Raw genomic sequence first — 21,203 nt, 5'->3', positions numbered from 1 at the left:
TGAGCAACGAAAACAAGGCAAAGTCATATTCATCTTTCTGCTGTGCTTTTATTGCAAATTAACACCTAATAACAATGTTGCTCTATGATTTTGAATATAAATATTAAAGAAACAAGTCTGTCTGTTGTCTTTGTGTCCAGGATTATTATCAGTGACATGAACAACAGGAGAAAAATACAAACTAGTCAAGGTGACAACATTTGCAGAACATTATCCTTTTAAATGATGTTTTCACAAGTACAAATAAATACAAACACTTTTTCAACTGTTTTTTTTTTGTCTTATTTTATTGAATGATTGTTGAAAAACGCAGCATTTGCAAAGCTGATACAACACCTCCACCTAACTGTCACAACATTTATTACAAGCATGCAGACACATCTTTTCTACCATGTAAACCTTGTAATGAGCAAACAGCACAAAGAGTAAAGAAGCAGATGTTAAATGCTCATTGTGCTCCTCTACTGTTCTTCAGTGGGACAGTGGGACTTGTTGATGTTTTTCTCTGCAGTCTGGGAGCCCAAAGACACTTTACATGTGTAAACCTTATCCATGTTCCAGTCTGACGTCTGGACGGCCAGATAGCTGCTGATTTGGAACGTCTGGTCTGCTTGCTGAACAGCGGTGCTGGTAGAGATCCCACTGCTCACTGGACTCCCACCAAGCAACCAGCTCACATCTGCAAAAGGCACAGACTGACTGGACAGACAGACCAGAGAGGCTTTGTTGGACTGGAGCTCAGCACTGGACGGAGGGAAGACTGTCAGGACAGGAGGAGGGAGGCTGGAGCCTGAAGATACACAAAGGACATTCATCAGATAACTAGGAGTCAAATCATTAACACAAAGCATGACAGTAGGAGATTCATTTATTGCTTGTGTTGACGATATCAAATATGAGCAGTGTTCTATTTGAAAACATCAACAATTCATCAATCACAAATTTAGAAACATTCTTTATTAGTTGAGTTTAATTTTTGAGCAGGAAACTGTCATAAATTCATCTTCTGTGTCTCACAAAATGGTAATCCATTTAGTATAATAATTTAAGTAACTGTGACAGTTTCAGGTATATCAGAAGTCACTTTACTTTGTGGTGTCTATCTAACCACCTAATAAAAATAATACTTCAAACAGCCACAATCGTATTCAGTTAAAAATAAATCATTTTTATTTATTTATTTATTTATTTATTTATCCTTTATTTAACCAGGTGAGTCCCATTGAGATTGACATCTCTTTTACAAGGGAGCCCTGGCCAAGAAGGCAGCAAACCAATGTTACAACAATACAACAACAAAAAACATAAACACAGCAGTACATAGATACATAAAGTACATACAGTACACATCAAATTCAAAGAAAGCAGTTGCAGAGCTCTGTTTTTACAGACTGTAACAAACATTTAAAATCACCCAAGGAAACAAGGTCAGCCAATTTTAGCGTTTTCTGGAGCTGATTCCAGGACCAAGGGGCATAATAACTAAAAGCGGTCTTCCCAAATTCAGTGAAGGCGCGAGGGACCGAAAACAACAAGAAGTCCTGAGAGCGCAGGCTGTACCCACTAGTAGAGTGATTGAGTAGGCGGTTCAAATAGCCAGGGAGTAGCCCTAAGATGGCTTTGTAGATAAAAATATGCCAGTGGCGCCATCTGCGATAGTTTAGTGATGTCAGACCAGACCCTTCATATAAGAAACAATGATGGGTGAGAGATTTGGCATTCAAAATGAAGCGCAAGGCACCATGATAGACTGTGTCTATAGCCTTAAGGGATGCAGCAGAGGCATGCATATAAAGAACATCACCATAATCAATCATGGGAAGAAAGGTAGCCATGACAAGTCTCTTTTTGGCAGTGAGATTAAAACAATGCTTGTTTCTAAAGTAAAATCCTAGTTTAATCCTGAGTTTTTTGGCAAGATTATCCAAATGAATAGAAAAAGTAAGTTTAGAATCAAGCCAGACTCCAAGATATTTATAGGAAGCCACCTGTTCTATGCACTTTCCATCAGTGGTGAAAACGTGAGGAACAGGAGGCTGGGAGTGGGATCTAGAGAAATACATGACTTTTGTTTTTTATCAGAGCTTTAGAAGATCAGTAAATAAATATCACAAGAACAGTATTTTAGTATTGATGCCAAAAAATGTAAAATACTCCTGACAGATTAATTAATAGAGTTTAGAAATGTTAAAACTTGTTATAAGTTGTGAAAATGGAAAACAACCATATAATGTAGCCAAACTTTTGAAAAATCCTCAACAGTCAAAAACTTCTGAATATTTCTAGAATATATTTTAAAAATTGTGATCGTTTGCCTTCAGACACACAGCCTGATATCAAAGCAGATGTAAAAACATAAATCTATTATTCCACAAACAACATGGTGAATATTAAGAAAAACTATACATGAATATGAATTGACAATTTTCTCTTAAACTGAATGAGAAACATAAAATCTGTGCTGTTTTATGATGAGTTAAAAAGTACTTACTTGTCACAATCAGCTTGGTGCCTTGTCCAAATACCACAGTGATTCAGTTTGTACACATGGCTGTACAAAAACCTCCTGACTCTCACTAATGAGGGGAGTGGAACTGAAACATCCTGTTGAGACCAACTTTCACTGTCAGCGTCTCTTCACTTCATCAGTCTCATTATATTCCAAAACACTAAAAACACTCTTGTCTCTCACAAGAGATTTATTTAATGTCTGTTCTTGTTTTGTTCTAAGTTTACTGATTTGGATTCAATGATTTTGGTCAGAATTCATAAAATCTGCAGTGAGTCTTTCACTGAGGTTTTTGTCACAGTGTGAATCACTGTGATTTAGCTTCATCAGCAGTCATCCCATGTCTGACAGTAATAGACAGCAGAGTCTCCTGTCTCTGTCCGCTTTATGATGAACTGGTAATCTATGTTTGATGAGTTGAATCTGTCTGAGGAGAATCCTGATCCAAAGCTGGGTGCACTATGAGAATGGTAATATCTCAGAACAAACTGAGGAGCTTCACCAGGAACCTGTTTATACCAGTTGACAGAATTGCCATCATATCTCTGAATGTTGCAGTTGAGAACAACTTGTTGTCCTGTAGAAACTGTGTGGACAGCAGGCGTCTGGGTCACCACTATCACTGCATCAACATCTGTCAACATACAGAGAAAAATACATGAGTCAAAGGTTTGTGTGTGAAAATATGGGCTATAAAAGGACTGAGAAGAATATCTTACATGTTAGAGCAGTGATGAGAGTGCAGAGGGTCCCCAGCATGTTGTCAGTGTGTGGTGTAAACGTCCCTTACTGTCCAGCTGAGAGGTGAGCAGGGTTGGAGTGTGAGGAGAAGAGAGACTGAAGCTTATAAAGACACTGAGGAGAGGAGAAGAGGAGGAGGAGGAGTTTCAACACTCAGCTCTGTTTTCATTTATAAATCAACTACTTTATGTATGTGGTTTCACATTATAAACTTTTCCTTCTACTCTTAAGAAACACATCTTCATGTAGCTTTATGAAGTCTGTTAATGTTCTCTAAGTATTAAATCTAGTTTTGGTATCACATGAATTGTTTCTGTACTTTGTAGTATTTTTCCATAAAGGACTGATCACACTAAATAAATACTCCTTCATGTTTGTATAGTTTTATGTTAAACATGACGACTCAGGTTATAAATAGGTGCAGTAAACATGGTTAAGTCTTGGGGATAACATGGTGTAAATGCAAATGTTTACTTTATGTTTATGACACTTTTCTTACTATGAGACCTTCGATTCCTGATCTTTGTTTAAGATGGTAAAATGCTGTTTCAGTCATTGACTTGATGACACTGCTGAAGCTCAGATCTGAGTCTGCTTAAAACACCAAGTTTCTGATGAGGTTTTTCTCTTTACAGCTGTGGAATCAAGTTGATCAATAACTTTCATTCTTTCCTCTTTTTACTTCTTTCCATTATTTCCTTAAATAGATTTAATTCCAGATATTGATTTTCTCTAAGCATTGATAGAGTGAGTCTGAGCGACTATGGTCACTTGGTGAAAGAGCTAAAAACATCTGAGTGTTGTCTACGTAGCTGTGATAACAAACATTATTGTCATAGAATTAGCATGTGCAGGTTGAATAATTGTGGCCCAAGAATCGAGCCCTGAGGAACTCCACATGTCATGGTGATCCCTCAGATTATAAGCACTCTATATCACACTACATATCTGTATGTGCAGCATGTGCAAACAGTATTAATGAGCAGGGTGTAAAGTTAATGAACTGATCATTGCTCACCTAAACTTATCACCCTTTCTGAATAAATTTGCTCTCACTGAAGTAGCATTTTGCATATTAATGGAGACCTGTGTTTCATCTGTTGGAAACACATCACAAATCACAAAATATAAATGAATGTTGTCAGGTGAAAGTAAGACTTTCATTTGGTCATGTTTCAGCTACACATAACTTCTAGTCTGTGTCAGTTTGTCAGATGACCCTTTGACCTGTTCATAAAGAAAGAAATAACAAACATGTGCACTGCTGAATTTATATCAAGAAATATCCATTTCATTGTCTGAATCTGGATCAGCAAATGAGAATCTGCTGTAAATTCTTCAAAACTAGTTAATTTTTATTCGTGTCAAAAGACATGAATATTTACCATTTACAGTGACTGACTGAGAGAGACTGAAGGAGAGGAGAAGTGGAGGAGGAGAAGTTTCAAAACTATACTCAGCTTTTTATTCATTAATGAAAAACATTCTGAATGTGATTCAGTGTCATATCTGTAGATCATGTCGTACCAGTCAATCAATTCAATCAATCAATTTTATTTATAAAGCCCAATATCACAAATCACAATTTGCCTCACAGGGCTTTACAGCATACGACATCCCTCTGTCCTTAAGACCCTCACAGCAGATAAGGAAAAACTCCCCCAAAAAAAACCCCTTTAACGGGGAAAAAAAACGGTAGAAACCTCAGGAAGAGCAACTGAGGAGGGATCTCTCTTCCAGGACGGACAGACGTGCAATAGATGTCGTACAGAACAGATCAGCATAATAAATTAACAGTAATCCGCATGACACAATGAGACAGAGAGAGAGAGAGAGAGAGAGAGAGAGAGAGAGAGAGATGCAGGTAATGACAGTAGCTTACAACAACATTAATGAAAGTAATAATATTATAGTTATAGTTCTGGCTACTGTGGTACAATATGTTGAAAGTATGTATTAATATCTGACAGTATACTTGTGTGACAATAGTCATATGTGTATAATAACAGTAGAAGTATGACTAATGACTAATGATGGCAGTAGCAGCAGGAGGCATCTGGCAGGACCACGGCAGCAGCACAACCACACACGTCACGCTGTCCAGGCACCGCTGCGGTATGAGTTAATCTGAGAGACAGTGGAGCACAAAGGCTCCAGAGAAGAAGCCGAGTTAGTGACATCCAGAATGGCCGAGTTAGCAAGATGCAGTAATAGGATGAGAGAGAGAGAGAGAGAGAGAGAGAGAGAGAGGGAGAGGGAGAGAGAGGGAGCCCGGTGTATTATAGGGGGGTCCTCCGGCAGACTAGGCCTAAGTCAGCCTAACTAGGGGCTGGTACAGGGCAAGCCTGAGCCAGCCCTAACTATAAGCTTTATCAAAGAGGAAAGTCTTAAGTCTAGTCTTAAATGTGGAGACGGTGTCTGCCTCCCGGACCGTAACAGGAAGATGATTCCACAGGAGAGGAGCCTGATAGCTGAAGGCTCTGGCTCCTGATCTGCTTTTGGAGACTTTAGGGACCACGAGTAACCCTGCGTTCTCAGAGCGCAGTGTTCTGGTGGGATAATATGGCACTATGAGCTCTCTAAGATATGACGGAGCTTGACCATTTAGAGCTTTATAAGTTAACAGTAGGATTTTAAATTCAATTCTGGATTTTACAGGGAGCCAGTGCAGAGAAGCTAAAACAGGAGAAATATGATCTCGTTTCTTAGTTCCTGTTAGTACACGTGCTGCTGCATTCTGAATTAGCTGGAGAGTTTTTAAGGACTTACTAGAGCTACCTGATAATAGAGAGTTACAGTAATCCAGCCTAGAGGTAACAAAAGCATGGACCAATTTTTCTGCATCTTTTCGGGTCAGGATAGGCCTAATTTTCGCAATATTACGCAGATGAAAAAATGCAGTCCGTGAGGTTTGCTTTAAATGAGAATTAAAAGACAAATCTTGATCAAATATTACTCCGAGGTTTCTTACGGTAGTGCTAGAGGCCAGAGCAATGCCATCTAGAGAAACTATGTCATCAGATAAAGAGTCTCTGAGTTGTTTGGGGCCAAGAACAATAACTTCAGTTTTGTCTGAATTTAACATCAGGAAATTGGTGCTCATCCAAGTTTTTATGTCTTTAAGGCAGTTATGGAGTTTAGTTAATTGATTACTTTCTTCTGGCTTCATCGATAAATACAACTGAGTATCATCCGCATAACAATGGAAATTTATAGAGTGATTTCTAATGATGTTACCTAAAGGAAGCATATATAGAGTAAATAGGATTGGTCCGAGCACAGAACCTTGCGGAACTCCAAAACAAACTTTGGTACGTAAGGATGATTCATTATGAACGTCAACAAATTGAAAACGATCAGATAAATAAGATTTAAACCAGCTTAGTGCTGAACCTTTTAGGCCAATTAAGTGATCCAGTCTCTGCAGTAGAATTCGATGGTCAATTGTGTCAAATGCCGCACTAAGATCTAATAAAACAAGAACAGAGACGAGTCCTTTGTCTGAAGCAATCAGAAGGTCATTTGTAATTTTAACTAGAGCTGTCTCAGTGCTGTGATGCACTCTAAATCCTGACTGAAATTCCTCAAATAAATTATTATCATGGAGAAAATCACACAGCTGGTCTGCGACTACTTTCTCAAGGATCTTTGACATAAAGGGAAGATTAGATATTGGTCTATAGTTGGCTAACACCTCTGGATCCAGGGTGGGCTTTTTTAGGAGAGGTTTAATTACAGCTACCTTAAAAGACTGTGGTACATAGCCTGTTAATAAGGATATATTGATCATATCTAATATATGAGTGTTAACTAAAGGAAAGACCTCCTTAAGTAGCCTAGTTGGGATGGGGTCTAAGAGACACGTTGATGATTTAGATGAAGAAATCACTGCGGTCAATTCTTGAAGAGAAATTGGGGAGAAGCAATCTAAATATATACTAGGTTCTACAGCTGTGTTTGAGTAATCTCATGTTTCATCATGTCTTTTGCTCATGACCATAAATCATCATATTATTACATATTATCATTACATTTCTCTTGTGTACATGTAGGAGTGCTATCAGACATTTATTCTCTTTAAAATTAAATATACAAACAAATACGTGGTTCATGTTAGAAGCTCAAGATTTATCGTGTAGTATATACACAATAAACTGTGTAATAATGAGCAGGGCATCGTACCTTTGTTATCTTCATCATCAAATATTATGTAGGCCTATTCATTGTACCACCTTATTTTGGTATACTGTATATATAGCCATGTTGAGTAACTTTGCTGATACTCATAACCACGTTCTCTTTTTCCCATTAACTATTACTCCATATTAATGGAGACTTTTGTTTGGTTGTGTTTTAGCTGCATGTGACTTCTAGTTTTCGTGACTTTGGCTGCCAGATGACCTTTGATCCTGTTCATGAAGAAGGACAAACTGCAACATAACAATATAATACAAGACATGTTTGTGTAACAATCCTCACTACATGTGCACCAGAGAATTTTTGTCAAGAAAGATTTATCACATAATCTGAGTTTGGATCAGCAAATGAGAATCTGCTGATTTATTTCTATGAGCATCAAAAGACATGAAAATTTACTGTAAACACTGATTTGTCCAACAGTGTAACAGATCTTGTGGTTAAAATTTACCAGCAAGCATATTGTCTATTTTTGCACTAAATAATGTACACATGACATACTGTAAGTTACTACCACTAAGTTCTGAGGCTTTTTGTGAAAATCCAGTCAAAGGGATTTGAAGTTTTAAAATATGTTTCTAATATATGAGCGAGGTAACATAAAGAATTGGCTGATGGCTTTACTCCCAGACAAGATGTGTCAGAGACTCAAAAAGCAGAAGTATGTGTGAGGAGGTTTTGTCACAGTGTAAATCACTGTGATACATACTCATTAGCAGAGCTGTCCCATGTTTTACAGTAATAGACTGCTGAGTCTCCCTCCTCCACATTGTTGATGGTCAAACGATAAGCTGTTGTTGACTGATGATTAGATGTGAACTTTGGAGAGGAGAAACCAGAGCCATAGTCTACAGAGCTCCAGCTGTGATGAAACCTCAGCACATACTGAGGAACTCCTCCTGGAATCTGTTTATACCAGATTGCTGCATAATTAGTGACAGTCCCCAGGTTACAGTCCATGGTGGCTGTCTCTCCTTTCCTCAGCGTCACAACAGGAGGCTTCTGTGTCACCACCGTCACACCACTCACACCTGGAAACAACAAGATGACATGGAGTCAAGAGAAACACACAGACTGATGAATCCAACATGAGGTCAAAGCTGCAGTAAGTCAGCCTCCTTACATGTTAGAGCAGTGATGAGAGTGCAGAGGGTCCCCAGCATGTTGTCAGTGTGTGCTGAGAATGGCCTTGTAACTTGGAAAGTCAGCTTACTGCTGACAGATCAGAGGCTTTGGAGGATGAGGAGAGGAGGTGCTGGAGGAGCAATTTAATAGCACACTGAAACTGAGAGTGACTGACAGGAGGAGGAGCTTTGCTTCACTCTGCATGCTTTCTCACATTTGTGCCATGATCTGAAAATAGACTTGATCCAACTCAGGCCGCAGACGGGGCAGAGAAAGCGGGGCACATCCTCAGCAACAGCAACAGCAACAACAATAAATACAAATCATTAGATAAAAAACAACATACTAGTTAAAGGGAATGGAAATTTCATATCAAGTACAAAATGCAAGAATGCCTAAGTGCATGTGTGCAAAATGTGCCATGATAGTGCAGGACTACAGACAAGGTGCTAGCTGTTATTGAGCAGATTTATAGCACTTGGAATGAAAGACGTATGAAATCATTTTAGTCCTCTGAACAGGTGCCCTGAAACGGCGACCTGAGGACAGCAGCTCAAACTCCCCTTGAAGTAGGTGGTCCTGACAGACCAGTATAGCATTAGCCCTCCTAAGTACCTGCCTGTTATAAATGGCCAAAAGCTTGTTCTGACTTCTCCCTGAGATTTTACTGGCACTTTTCACAAGACATTGGTTGATTAAGACATTGAATAAGCAATAACACAGGAAGTTCAAACAGATTCAATGAAACTCCTGTAAAAGAGCGTCATCATCTCAGTGGACACATTAAAGGAGCTCATGTTCCTCAAGAAATAAAGTCTCTGTTGGACCTGTTTCGAGGTAAAATCAGCATGGGGTTCAAAAGTCAATTTGTTATCAAGAACAACACCCAGATATTTATATGTCTCAACTACACCAATATCAACACCTTTTACAACAGCTGGCAGAGGGCTTGGTGGCGACTTCCTAAAATCAATTGCCGTGTTTTTTGTTTTGGACAAATGTAGATGGAGGAAAGACTCGTCACACCAAACCACAAAATCATCCACAACTGGCCCATGATCCTGTTCCTCTCTTTCAAGAAGACTAACAATAACAGAATCATCAGCAAACTTAAAGATGTGTCTGTTCCTATAATTGCTTCTGCACTCATTGGTGTGCATGATGTGAAGAAGAGGGGAGAGACAACAACCTTGGGGGGAACCAGTGGAAGAGTAGAGCCGGTTGGAGATAACACTGTTAACTCTCACACACTGTGGCATATCAGTTAAAAAATCAATTTTACAAAGATCAAGTTTAAAATGGCAGATGAGCCTCTCTGCAAGCAGGAATGGCTGGGTGGTGTTAAATGCTGAGGAGAAATCAATAAAGTCTGGCATGAGTCATGGGGCCCTCCAAATGCCCATACAGAAAGTGTAACAGGGTGACCACAGCGTCCTCCACACCTCTACCAGGCCTGTATGCAAACTGAAAAGGATGGAGTTGATCCTCCACCTGTTTTAAAACTTCTTTCTTAATAAGCTCCTCAAAGGACTTCATAACTAAAGAAGTCAAAGCTACTGACCTTAAATCATTTCACTCTGTAGGTGTGTTACACTTGGCTACTGGGACAATAATGGCATGTTTCCAAAGCATGGAGACCTAGACTTTTTATTTGCTCATTGTTGAGCCATTAAAGACAGGTATGGCTGTTTTAATATTAAAGGGAAATTTCGGTTTATTTCAACCTGTCTCCTATCGTCCTAAATTCGTTTCAAGTGACTAGTGACATAGAAATAATAGTTAGCATGTTAATGTTGTCACCTTGACTAGATTGTATTTTTCTGCTGTTGTTCATCTCACTGATAATAATCCTGGACACAAAGACAACAGACAGACTTGTTTCTTTAATATTTATATTCAAAATCATAAAGCAACATTGTTATTAGGAGTTAATTTACAATAAAAGCACAGCAGAAAGATGAATATGACTTTGCCTTGTTTTCGTTGCTCACAGTCGTTAAGACGTTAGAAAAATCAGATGACATAAGCAAAAAAACCCTTAGACTCACTGGGCAAAATGGAAATACAGATAAGAGAGGCTTTGTTGGACTGGAGCTCAGCACTGGACGGAGGGAAGACTGTCAGGACAGGAGGAGGGAGGCTGGAGCCTGAAGATACACAAAGGACATTCATCAGATAACTAGGAGTCAAATCATTAACACAAAGCATGACAGCAGGAGATTCATTTATTGCTTGTGTTGACGATATAACCAACACACTGAAGAAGTTAAGCATTTTGAATCTGCAAACACATTTAGAAATCATCACCTAAAATATGAGCAGTGATGCTTTTTAAAACATCAACAATCCATCAATCACAAATTTAGAAATATTTTTCATTAGTTAATTTTAATTGTTAAAGTGGAAACTGTCATTAATTCACCCTCTGTACTTTACATAATGTTATTAAAATTCTAATAAAATAATTTAAATCAGTGTGACAGTTTCAGGTATATCAGAAGTCACTTTGCTTTGTGTCGTCTATCTCACCACCTAATAAAAATAATACTTCAAACAGCCACAATCATATTCACATAAAATTTAAAATATATCAGAACGTTAGAGGATAAGTAAATAAATATCACAAGAACAATATTTTACTCTTAATGTCACAATATAAAATACTCTTTACAGAATAATTAATGCAGAGTTTTGAAATGTTAAAACTTGTCATAAGTTATGAAAATAAATAATCTTGTAAATGTTGCCCAAATGTTTAAAACTCTTTTGCCATCAAAAAACCTTCTGAATATTTGTAGAAAATACTTAAACAATTGTGATGGTTTGCCTTCAGACACACAGCCTGATATCAAACAGATGTAGAACCACTTATCTATTATTCACTAAACAATGTGTTGAATAAAAAAAAAAACTATATATGATATGATATACTATATTTTCTCTTAATTTGAATGAGAAACATAAAATCTGTGCTGTTTTATGATGAGTTAAAAAGTACTTACTTGTCACAATCAGCTTGGTGCCTTGTCCGAATACCACAGTGATTCAGTTTGTACACATGGCTGTACAAAAACCTCCTGACTCTCACTAATGAGGGGAGTGGAACTGAAACATCCTGTTGAGACCAACTTTCACTGTCAATGTCTCTTCACTTCATCAGTCTCATTATATTCCAAAACACTAAACACACTCTTGTCTATCACAAGAGATTTATTTAATGTCTGTTCTTGTTTTGTTCCAAGTTTACTGATTTAGATTCAATGATTTTCATCAGAATTCATAAAATCTGCAGTGAGTCTCTCACTGAGGTTTTTGTCACAGTGTGAATCACTGTGATACAGCTGCAGAAGCAGAGTCATCCCATGTCTGACAGTAATAGACAGCAGAGTCTCCTGTCTCTGTCCGCTTTATGATGAACTGGTAATCTATGTTTGATGAGTTTTTAGAGTTGAATCTGTCTGAGGAGAATCCTGATCCAAAGCTGGGTGCACTATGAGAATGGTGAAATCTCAGAACATACTGAGGAGCTTCACCAGAAACCTGTTTATACCAGACGACATAATAATTATCAAATCTCTGAATGTTGCAGTTGAGAACAACTTGTTGTCCTGTAGAAACTGTGTGGACAGCAGGCGTCTGAGTCAGCACTTTGGCTGCATCAACATCTGTCAACATACAGAGAAAAATACATGAGTCAAAGGTTTGTGTGTGAAAATATGGGCTATAAAAGGACTGAGAAGAATATCTTACATGTTAGAGCAGTGATGAGAGTGCAGAGGGTCCCCAGCATGTTGTCAGTGTGTCGTGTAAACGTCTCTTACTGTCCAGCTGAGAGGTGAGCAGGGTTGGAGTGTGAGGAGAAGAGAGACTGAAGCTTATAAAGACACTGAGGAGAGGAGGAGGAGGAGGAGGAGTTTCAACACTCAGCTCTGTTTTCATTCATTCATCAACTACTTCATGTACGTGGTTTCACATTATAAACTTTTTCTTCTGCTCTTAAGAAACACATCTTCATGTAGCTTTATGAAGTCTGTTAATGTTCTGTAAGTATTAAATCTAGTTTTGGTATCACATGAATTGTTTCTGTATTTTGTAGTATTTTTCCATAAAGGACTGATCACACTAAATAAATACTCCTTCATGTTTGTATAGTTTTATGTTAAACATGACGACTCAGGTTATAAATAGGTGCAGTAAACATGGTTAAGTCTTGGGGATAACATGGTTTAAATGCAAATGTTTACTTTATGTTGATGACACTTTTTTTACTATGAGACCTCCAATTACTGATCTTTGTTTAAGATGGTAAAATGCTGTTTCAGTCATTGACTTGATGACACTGCTGAAGCTCAGATCTGAGTCTGCTTTAAACACCAAGTTTCTGATGAGGTTTTTGTCTTTATAGCTGTGGAATCAAGCTGGTCAGTAACCTTCATTCTTTCCTCTTTTTACTTCTTTACATTATTTCCTTAAATGTATTTAATTCCAGATATTGATTCTCTCTAAGCATTGATAGAGTGAGTCTGAGCGACTATGGTCACTTGGTGAAAGAGCTAAAAACATCTGAGTGTTGTCTATGTAGCTGTGATAACAAACTTTTTTGTTTTTTTTAAAGATATTTTTTGGGCATTTTAGCCTTTAATTGAAGTGTGAAAGAGAGAGAGAGAGAGGGATTGGCATGCAGCAAAGGGCCACAGGCTGGAGTTGAACCCGGGCAGCTGCGGCAACAGCCTTGTACATGGGGTGTCTGCTCAATCCACTAAGCCACCAATGCCCAAACAAACATTATTTTAATAGAATTAGCAAGTACAGGTTGATTAAATGTGGCCCAAGAATCGAGCCCTGAGGAACTCCACATCATGGTGATCCCTCAGATTATAAGCACTCTGTTGCACTATACATATCTGTATGTACAGTATGTGCAAACAGCATTAATGAGCAGGGTGTAAAGTTAATGAACTGATCATTTCTCACCTAAACTTATCACCCTTTCTGAATAAATCTTCTGTCACTGACATAGCATGTTGCATATTAACAGAGACCTGTGTTTTCCTCTGTTTATAAGTGTCAAAAGACACGGATGAATGATTTTTTTGCAACAGTGTAATAGATCTTGTGGTTAACATTTAGGACGGACCCGGCCTAAACTGCCCCCTCAGTTTGAATTTTTTGCCTCCTCAGTTTACGTTTTGTGTACCATAGTAAATCTGCAAAAACAACAAAAACACTGGTCCAACCGACCAGTGTTTTTGTTGTTTTCTTTAACATAGTGTTATGGTGTTTGAGAGGAGAGTGAAACACCATAACCCCCTGTTATTTGCGGTAATTTCAGAACCATGGACAGCGCTGTTTGTTGCGTGTTGTATTAGGTGTGGCCTCATGGCACACCGTAGTATGCTAGCTAGCTTGCTTGCTAAATAGTTTGGTCAACTTTCTTTGCCATTGCGTTAGTATGTTCTTTGCCCAAAAACCAGTTCAAGCCAAAGATGGATATAGGAACGTGGTTTTGAAAAAAAAAAAAAAACACTACAGAAGAGACTGCAGCCGAGGCCAGTGGCTCCTCGCTTACTCAGAAAGTTCAACAAACAAACAAGAAGGCTGCAACTCTACTGAGGAAAGGTAAGACAGAATGTAGCTGGTTTATTTTTCTATGTTCTATGTCACACACATTTTTTTCTGCTGGATATGTCAGACATGCATCCAGACATAGCAGGGTGATTGATGATGAATGAGTTTTGAAATCGGGGACATCCAGCTTTGGAAGACAGATTAGGCTAGTGGAAAATCTGTGTAGATTCATGACATGATAAAAATGTGTACGCAGAAAGCCAGAAATATACACATTATTTTCGGCATATTTGTAAAGCCTCTCAATTCATGTAGGAACTTGGTGCACATGCATGAGTGTTTCCACTCCATATTTATTCATAAATGGATGAATATGCCCTGAACCAGCTTTCATTCCAATTTGCCGCTTGCTCCACCTGTCTGTCTGTCTGTCTGTAAGCTCCATCTGTCATGAGACAAATATGAAAGAAGACGTGCAGTTTATTGTGTTTCACCGGCAACGAGCATACGCGCGACAATTACACACGGCTGCGCGCTCTTTATAATCAATCAATCAGTCAATCAATTCTTTATTTCTGGGGCGTTGGTGGCTTAGTGGTAGAGCAGGCACCCCATGTACAAGGCTGTTGCCGCAGTGACCCGGGTTCCACCCCAGCCTGTGGCCCTTTACTGCATGTCTCTCCTTCTCTCTTTCGCCCTTTCACACTTCGCTATCCTATCAATTAAAGGCAAAAAATGCCCATAAAAATATCTTTAAAAAAAATTCTTTATTTATCATTGTCATAATGACACAGTTATAAATAATAACGAGATATCATTATGAGCAACTTAATACTGACATAGAAGTACTTTTAGAAAGTGCAAAAAGTGCATATGACATCAATGTCCAGAGAAGCCCAGCAGAAGTATTAAAAAGTGCATTAAATGCATATGACAATAAAATCCAGCACAGCAAAAACACAAAACCACAAATACCCAGACATTTCAGGACAGTAACATTACAGCAGCAGAAATAGACACTCACTGTGAACCTATGTTGCATGATAAAGATTTGCCCCCTCGTAATTTTTAACCGCCCCCTCAGTAACTTCATCCTGGCGCTGGGCCTGATTTACAAGCCACTACTTATTATGTCAGAATCCAATAAAAGCGTTTTGGAGATTTAAAAAAAAAAATTCAAATACATACATATGGGAAGTATCACAAAGCATTGGCTGATGGCTTTACTCCCAGTCAAGATGTGTGAACAACTCAAAAAGCAGAAGTGTTAAGTGAGGAGGTTTTTGTCACAGTGTAAATCACTGTGATACGTACTGATTAGCAGAGCTGTCCCATGTAGCACAGTAATAGACTGCTGAGTCTCCCTCCTCCACATTGTTGATGATCAAACGATAATCTGTTGTTGACTGATGATTAGATGTGAACTTTGGAGAGGAGAAACCAGAGCCATATTCTACAGAGCTCCAGCTGTGACGAAACCTCAGCACATACTGAGGAACTCCTCCTGGAATCTGTTTATGCCAGACTGCTGGATAACCAGTCACAGTCCCCAGGTTACAGTCCATGGTGGCTGTCTCTCCTTTCCTCAGCATCACAACAGGAGGCTTCTGTGTCACCACCGTCACACCACTCACACCTGGAAACAACAAGATGACATGGAGTCAAGAGAAACACACAGACTGATGAATCCAACATGAGGTCAAAGCTGCAGTAAGTCAGCCTCCTTACATGTTAGAGCAGTGATGAGAGTGCAGAGGGTCCCCAGCATGTTGTCAGTGTGTGCTGAGAATGGCCTTGTAACTTGGAAAGTCAGCTTACTGCTGACAGATCAGAGGCTTTGGAGGATGAGGAGAGGAGGTGCTGGAGGAGCAATTTAATAGCACACTGAAACTGAGAGTGACTGACAGGAGGAGGAGCTTTGCTTCACTCTGCATGCTTTCTCACATTTCTTACTCTCATCTTCTTTCAATTATCCATTATACCCAGTGTAGACGATGACTTACTAAATTCAGTGTCATGATGTTACAAAATACTTCAGTATAGATGAATGTCACTATTGTTTGGTTCCTAATGGATGGAATTCATGCATGAAAGCTTTATCATATTTGTATCATTGAGCAGGTTTTTCATACGTCAACAATAGACATCTGCTAGAGGATATAAACTTTGTCTCCGCTCACATGTACATATTGTAATTTACAGACATTAGACGTAAACTGTATTTGATTTACAACCTGTTAATGATTAAACTCTCAGTGTGTTTGCAGTCAGAGACAGTTCCCTCTGATTTTACAGAGAGCTGACACTTGACCTCTTCATTTACATGGAGCTATAAATAAGGAGAGGAGGCCTGCAGGTGCATCCTGGGAAGGCAGAGAGGGAGGAGTAGAGAGGTGATGCTTCACTGATGGAGGATGAAAACTCAGTTTCATTTGTTCATGTCATCTGATTTTTCTAACGTCTTAACAACTGTGAGCAACGAAAACAAGGCAAAGTCATATTCATCTTTCTGCTGTGCTTTTATTGCAAATTAACACCTAATAACAATATTGCTTTATGATTTTGAATATAAATATTAAAGAAACAAGTCTGTCTGTTGTCTTTGTGTCCAGGATTATTATCAGTGACATGAACAACAGGAGAAAAATACAATCTAGTCAAGGTGACAACATTTGCAGAACATTATCCTTTTAAATGATGTTTTCACAAGTACAAATAAATACAAACACTTTTTCAACTGTTTTTTTTCTTATTTTATTGAATGATTGTTGAAAACTGCAGCATTTGCAAAGCTGATACAACACCTCCACCTAACTGTCACAACATTTATTACAAGCATGCAGACACATCTTTTCTACCATGTAAACCTTGTAATGAGCAAACAGCACAAAGAGTAAAGAAGCAGATGTTAAATGCTCATTGTGCTCCTCTACTGTTCTTCAGTGGGACAGTGGGACTTGTTGATGTTTTTCTCTGCAGTCTGGGAGCCCAAAGACACTTTACATGTGTAAACCTTATCCATGTTCCAGTCTGACGTCTGGACGGCCAGATAGCTGCTGATTTGGAACGTCTGGTCTGCTTGCTGAACAGTGGAGCTGGTAGAGATCCCACTGCTCACTGGACTCCCACCAAGCAACCAGCTGACATCTGCAAAAGGCACAGACTGACTGGACAGACAGACCAGAGAGGCTTTGTTGGACTGGAGCTCAGCACTGGACGGAGGGAAGACTGTCAGGACAGGAGGAGGGAGGCTGGAGCCTGAAGATACACAAAGGACATTCATCAGATAACTAGGAGTCAAATCATTAACACAAAGCATGACAGTAGGAGATTCATTTATTGCTTGTGTTGACGATATAACCAACACACTGAAGAAGTTAAGCATTTTGAATCTGCAAACACATTTAGAAATCATCACCTAAAATATGAGCAGTGATCCTTTTTAAAACATCAACAATTCATCAATCACAAATTTCGAAATATTTTTCATGAGTTAATTTTAATTGTTAAGGTGGAAACTGTCATTAATTCACCCTCTGTACTTTACATAATGATATTACAATAATATTATAATAATTTAAATCACTGTGACAGTTTCAGGTATATCAGAAGTCACTTTGCTTTGTGGTGTCTATCTAACCAGCTAATAAAAATAATACTTCAAACAGCCACAATCATATTCACATAAAGTTTACAATATATCAGAATGTTAGAGGATAAGTAAATAAATATCACAAGAACAATATTTTACTATTAATGTCACAATATAAAATACTCTTTAAAGAATAATTAATGCAGAGTTTTGAAATGTTAAAACTTGTCATAAGTTATGAAAATAAATAATCTTGTAAATGTTGCCCAAATGTTTAAAACTCCTTTGCCATCAAAAAAACTTCTGAATATTTGTAGAAAATACTTAAAAATTGTGATCGTTTGCCTTCAGACACACAGCCTGATATCAAACAGATGTAGAACCACTTATCTATTATTCACCAAACAATGTGTTGAATATTTCTTGCTTTTTTTTATTTATCAGATTATAAATTGACCATTTTCTCTTAATTTGAATGAGAAACATAAAATCTGTGCTGTTTTATGATGAGTTAAAAAGTACTTACTTGTCACAATCAGCTTGGTGCCTTGTCCGAATACCACAGTGATTCAGTTTGTACACATGGCTGTACAAAAACCTCCTGACTCTCACTAATGAGGGGAGTGGAACTGAAACATCCTGTTGAGACCAACTTTCACTGTCAGCGTCTCTTCACTTCATCAGTCTCATTATATTCAAAAACACTAAACACACTCTTGTCTCTCACAAGAGATTTATTTAATGTCTGTTCTTGTTTTGTTCAAAGTTTACTGATTTTAATTGTTTGATTTCTGTCAGAATTCATAAAATCTGCAGTGAGTCTCTCACTGAGGTTTTTGTCACAGTGTGAATCACTGTGATACAGCTTCATCAGCAGAGTCATCCCATGTCTGACAGTAATAAACAGCAGAGTCTCCTGTCTCTGTCCGCTTTATGATGAACTGGTAATCTATGTCTGATGAAGATTTAGAGTTGAATCTGTCTGAGGAGAATCCTGATCCAAACTCATCTGGTGCACTGTTAGAATGGTAAAATCTCAGAACATACTGAGGAGCTTCACCAGGAACCTGTTTATACCAGCTGACATAATTTCCATCATATCTCTGAATGTTGCAGTTGAGAACAACTTGTTGTCCTGTAGAAACTGTGTGGACAGCAGGCGTCTGGGTCAGCACTATCACTGCATCAACATCTGTCAACATACAGAGAAAAATACATGAGTCAAAGGTTTGTGTGTGAAAATATGGGCTATAAAAGGACTGAGAAGAATATCTTACATGTTAGAGCAGTGATGAGAGTGCAGAGGGTCCCCAGCATGTTGTCAGTGTGTGGTGTAAATGTCCCTTACTGTCCAGCTGAGAGGTGAGCAGGGTTGGAGTGTGAGGAGAAGAGAGACTGAAGCTTATAAAGACACTGAGGAGAGGAGAGGTGGAGGAGGAGGAGTTTCAACACTCAACTCTCTTTTCATTCATAAATCAACTACAGCATGCGTCAGTTTAAATCATTTCTCATCAAACAACAGATATCTGATGCTTCTTCTGCTCATAAACTGTGTCTAAACATTATATTTGATAACCACTGATGATTTTTGTGTAAGTTTTATCACTTCCACTGGTGATATCAGATTCATTTATGTGCATTATTCTATGTCATTATTAAAGTAATCTTACAGTCCACAGGATGAACACACTGTCATTGGTTTGTTATAAAGAATTGTCACAAAGTTGTGTATTATGTAGGTAAACAGGATTCTAATCAGAGTGAGAAAGTTTACTTTTTGTTTCACTGTTTTCATACTTTTCAATATTCCTCTTAGCAAACAAACAGGCTTACTATATATCTGAATTATTTTGACTAATACTTTTAAAAACTAACTAAAATGTCTTCATGTCCATGACCTGTAGGTTACTGTAGTATTGTTATTTACTTTTGTTTAGCAGCACTTTAATTAAGTGTTCGGCTTTTGAATCATTGTGAAGCAGATTACTTAATGAAACATGATTACTGTAGTCAGATTACTGTCAGATTTACTTCATCTAGAAGTTCAACAATCATCACAACCTGTGTATATCAAAACGATTGATCACATTTACTGTATTTAGAGGAACTTGTGTAACATTTCTATGACTAAGAAAAGTGTTAATTGACATGACACAGCAGCATTTAAATCCTGTTTTATGTGATAATCTCAGACATTATGTATGAAGGTGGGGTATATGTACTGCTGTTCTGTTCATCTTTAGTTTTTATTAATTAAGCATGTACAGTATGGAAAGTGCAATTAAAGATACAGTTCTAAAGATTCATGTAAGCTTCAAATAAGAGCATCTAGATGTTTGAAGAATGTTATGTTACACATTGTGTTGTTACACTGAGTTAATTTGTGGTTCTATTATCAGATGTGTCAGAGACTCAAAAAGCAGAAGTGTTTAGTGAGGAGGTTTTTGTCACAGTGTAAATCACTGTGATACGAACTCATTAGCAGAGCCGTCCCATGTTTTACAGTAATAGACTGCTGAGTCTCCCACCTCCACATTGTTGATGATCAAACGATAATCTGTTTTTGACTGATGATTAGATGTGAACTTTGGAGAAGAGAAACCAGAGCCATAGACTACAGAGCTCCAGCTGTGATAAAACCTCAGCACATACTGAGGAACTCCTCCTGGAATCTGTTTATACCAGACTGCTTCATAACCAGTCACAGTCCCCAGGTTACAGTCCATGGTGGCTGTCTCTCCTTTCCTCAGCGTCATAACAGGAGGCTTCTGTGTCACCACCGTCACACCACTCACACCTGGAAACAACAAGATGACATGGAGTCAAGAGAAACACACAGACTGATGAATCCAACATGAGGTCAAAGCTGCAGTAAGTCAGCCTCCTTACATGTTAGAGCAGTGATGAGAGTGCAGAGGGTCCCCAGCATGTTGTCAGTGTGTGCTGAGAATGGCCTTGTAACTTGGAAAGTCAGCTTACTGCTGACAGATCAGAGGCTTTGGAGGATGAGGAGAGGAGGTGCTGGAGGAGCAATTTAATAGCACACTGAAACTTAGAGTGACTGACAGGAGGAGGAGCTTTGCTTCACTCTGCATGCTTTCTCACATTTCTTACTCTCATCTTCTTTCATTTATCCATTATACCCATTGTAGACGATGATTTACTAAATTCAGTGTCATGATGTCACAAAATACTTAAGTATAGATGAATGTCACTATATTTTGATTCCTAATGGATGATATTCATGCATGAAAGCTTTATCATATTTGTATCATTGAGCAGGTTTTTCATACGTCAGCAACAGACATCTGCTAAAGGATATAAACTTTGGCTCTGCTCACATGTACATATTGTAATTTACAGACATTAGACGTAAACTGTATTTGATTTACAACCTGTTAATGATTAAACTCTCAGTGTGTTTGCAGTCAGAGACAGTTCCCTCTGATTTTACAGAGAGCTGACACTTGA

At 38.3% G+C, this 21,203-nt stretch overlaps 2 protein-coding genes and 1 gene segment (V, D, J or C); all 3 read right to left on the bottom strand.

Annotated features, from left to right (window-relative positions):
- Window positions 1-266: 266 nt before the first annotated feature.
- Window positions 267-16,010, bottom strand: LOC144458590 (immunoglobulin lambda-1 light chain-like). Its single transcript, XM_078161211.1, has 4 exons — window positions 15,869-16,010; window positions 15,451-15,776; window positions 2,492-2,525; window positions 267-790 (listed from the first exon to the last, which is right to left on the bottom strand). The coding sequence occupies exons 1-4, from the start codon at window positions 15,906-15,908 to the stop codon at window positions 462-464; spliced, it is 729 nt and encodes a 242-aa protein (XP_078017337.1). The 5' UTR covers window positions 15,909-16,010; the 3' UTR covers window positions 267-461.
- Window positions 10,503-12,477, bottom strand: LOC144458591 (Ig kappa chain V-VI region NQ2-6.1-like). The segment is given in 4 exon segments: window positions 10,503-10,719; window positions 11,575-11,608; window positions 11,912-12,237; window positions 12,323-12,477. Coding segments are annotated over 4 exon segments (534 nt in total).
- Window positions 16,011-16,878: 868 nt separating the features above from the next.
- On the bottom strand, window positions 16,879-20,750 carry LOC117268335 (immunoglobulin lambda-1 light chain-like). Of its 2 annotated transcripts, none has more exons than XM_078161210.1 (4): window positions 20,622-20,750; window positions 20,204-20,529; window positions 18,259-18,292; window positions 16,879-17,398 (listed from the first exon to the last, which is right to left on the bottom strand). In XM_078161210.1, the coding sequence occupies exons 1-4, from the start codon at window positions 20,659-20,661 to the stop codon at window positions 17,070-17,072; spliced, it is 729 nt and encodes a 242-aa protein (XP_078017336.1). In that variant the 5' UTR covers window positions 20,662-20,750; the 3' UTR covers window positions 16,879-17,069. The 2 variants fall into 2 exon arrangements, with proteins under 2 accessions (XP_078017336.1, XP_078017335.1); XM_078161209.1 differs by lacking the exons at window positions 20,204-20,529; window positions 20,622-20,750 and adding exons at window positions 18,596-18,924; window positions 19,010-19,142.
- Window positions 20,751-21,203: the final 453 nt, after the last annotated feature.

Source organism: Epinephelus lanceolatus, chromosome 18 (assembly GCF_041903045.1).
Source record: "Epinephelus lanceolatus isolate andai-2023 chromosome 18, ASM4190304v1, whole genome shotgun sequence".
NCBI lineage: Eukaryota > Metazoa > Chordata > Actinopteri > Perciformes > Serranidae > Epinephelus > Epinephelus lanceolatus.
Note: the sequence above shows the minus strand (reverse complement) of the source record. Positions and strands in the feature narration are given on the sequence as shown.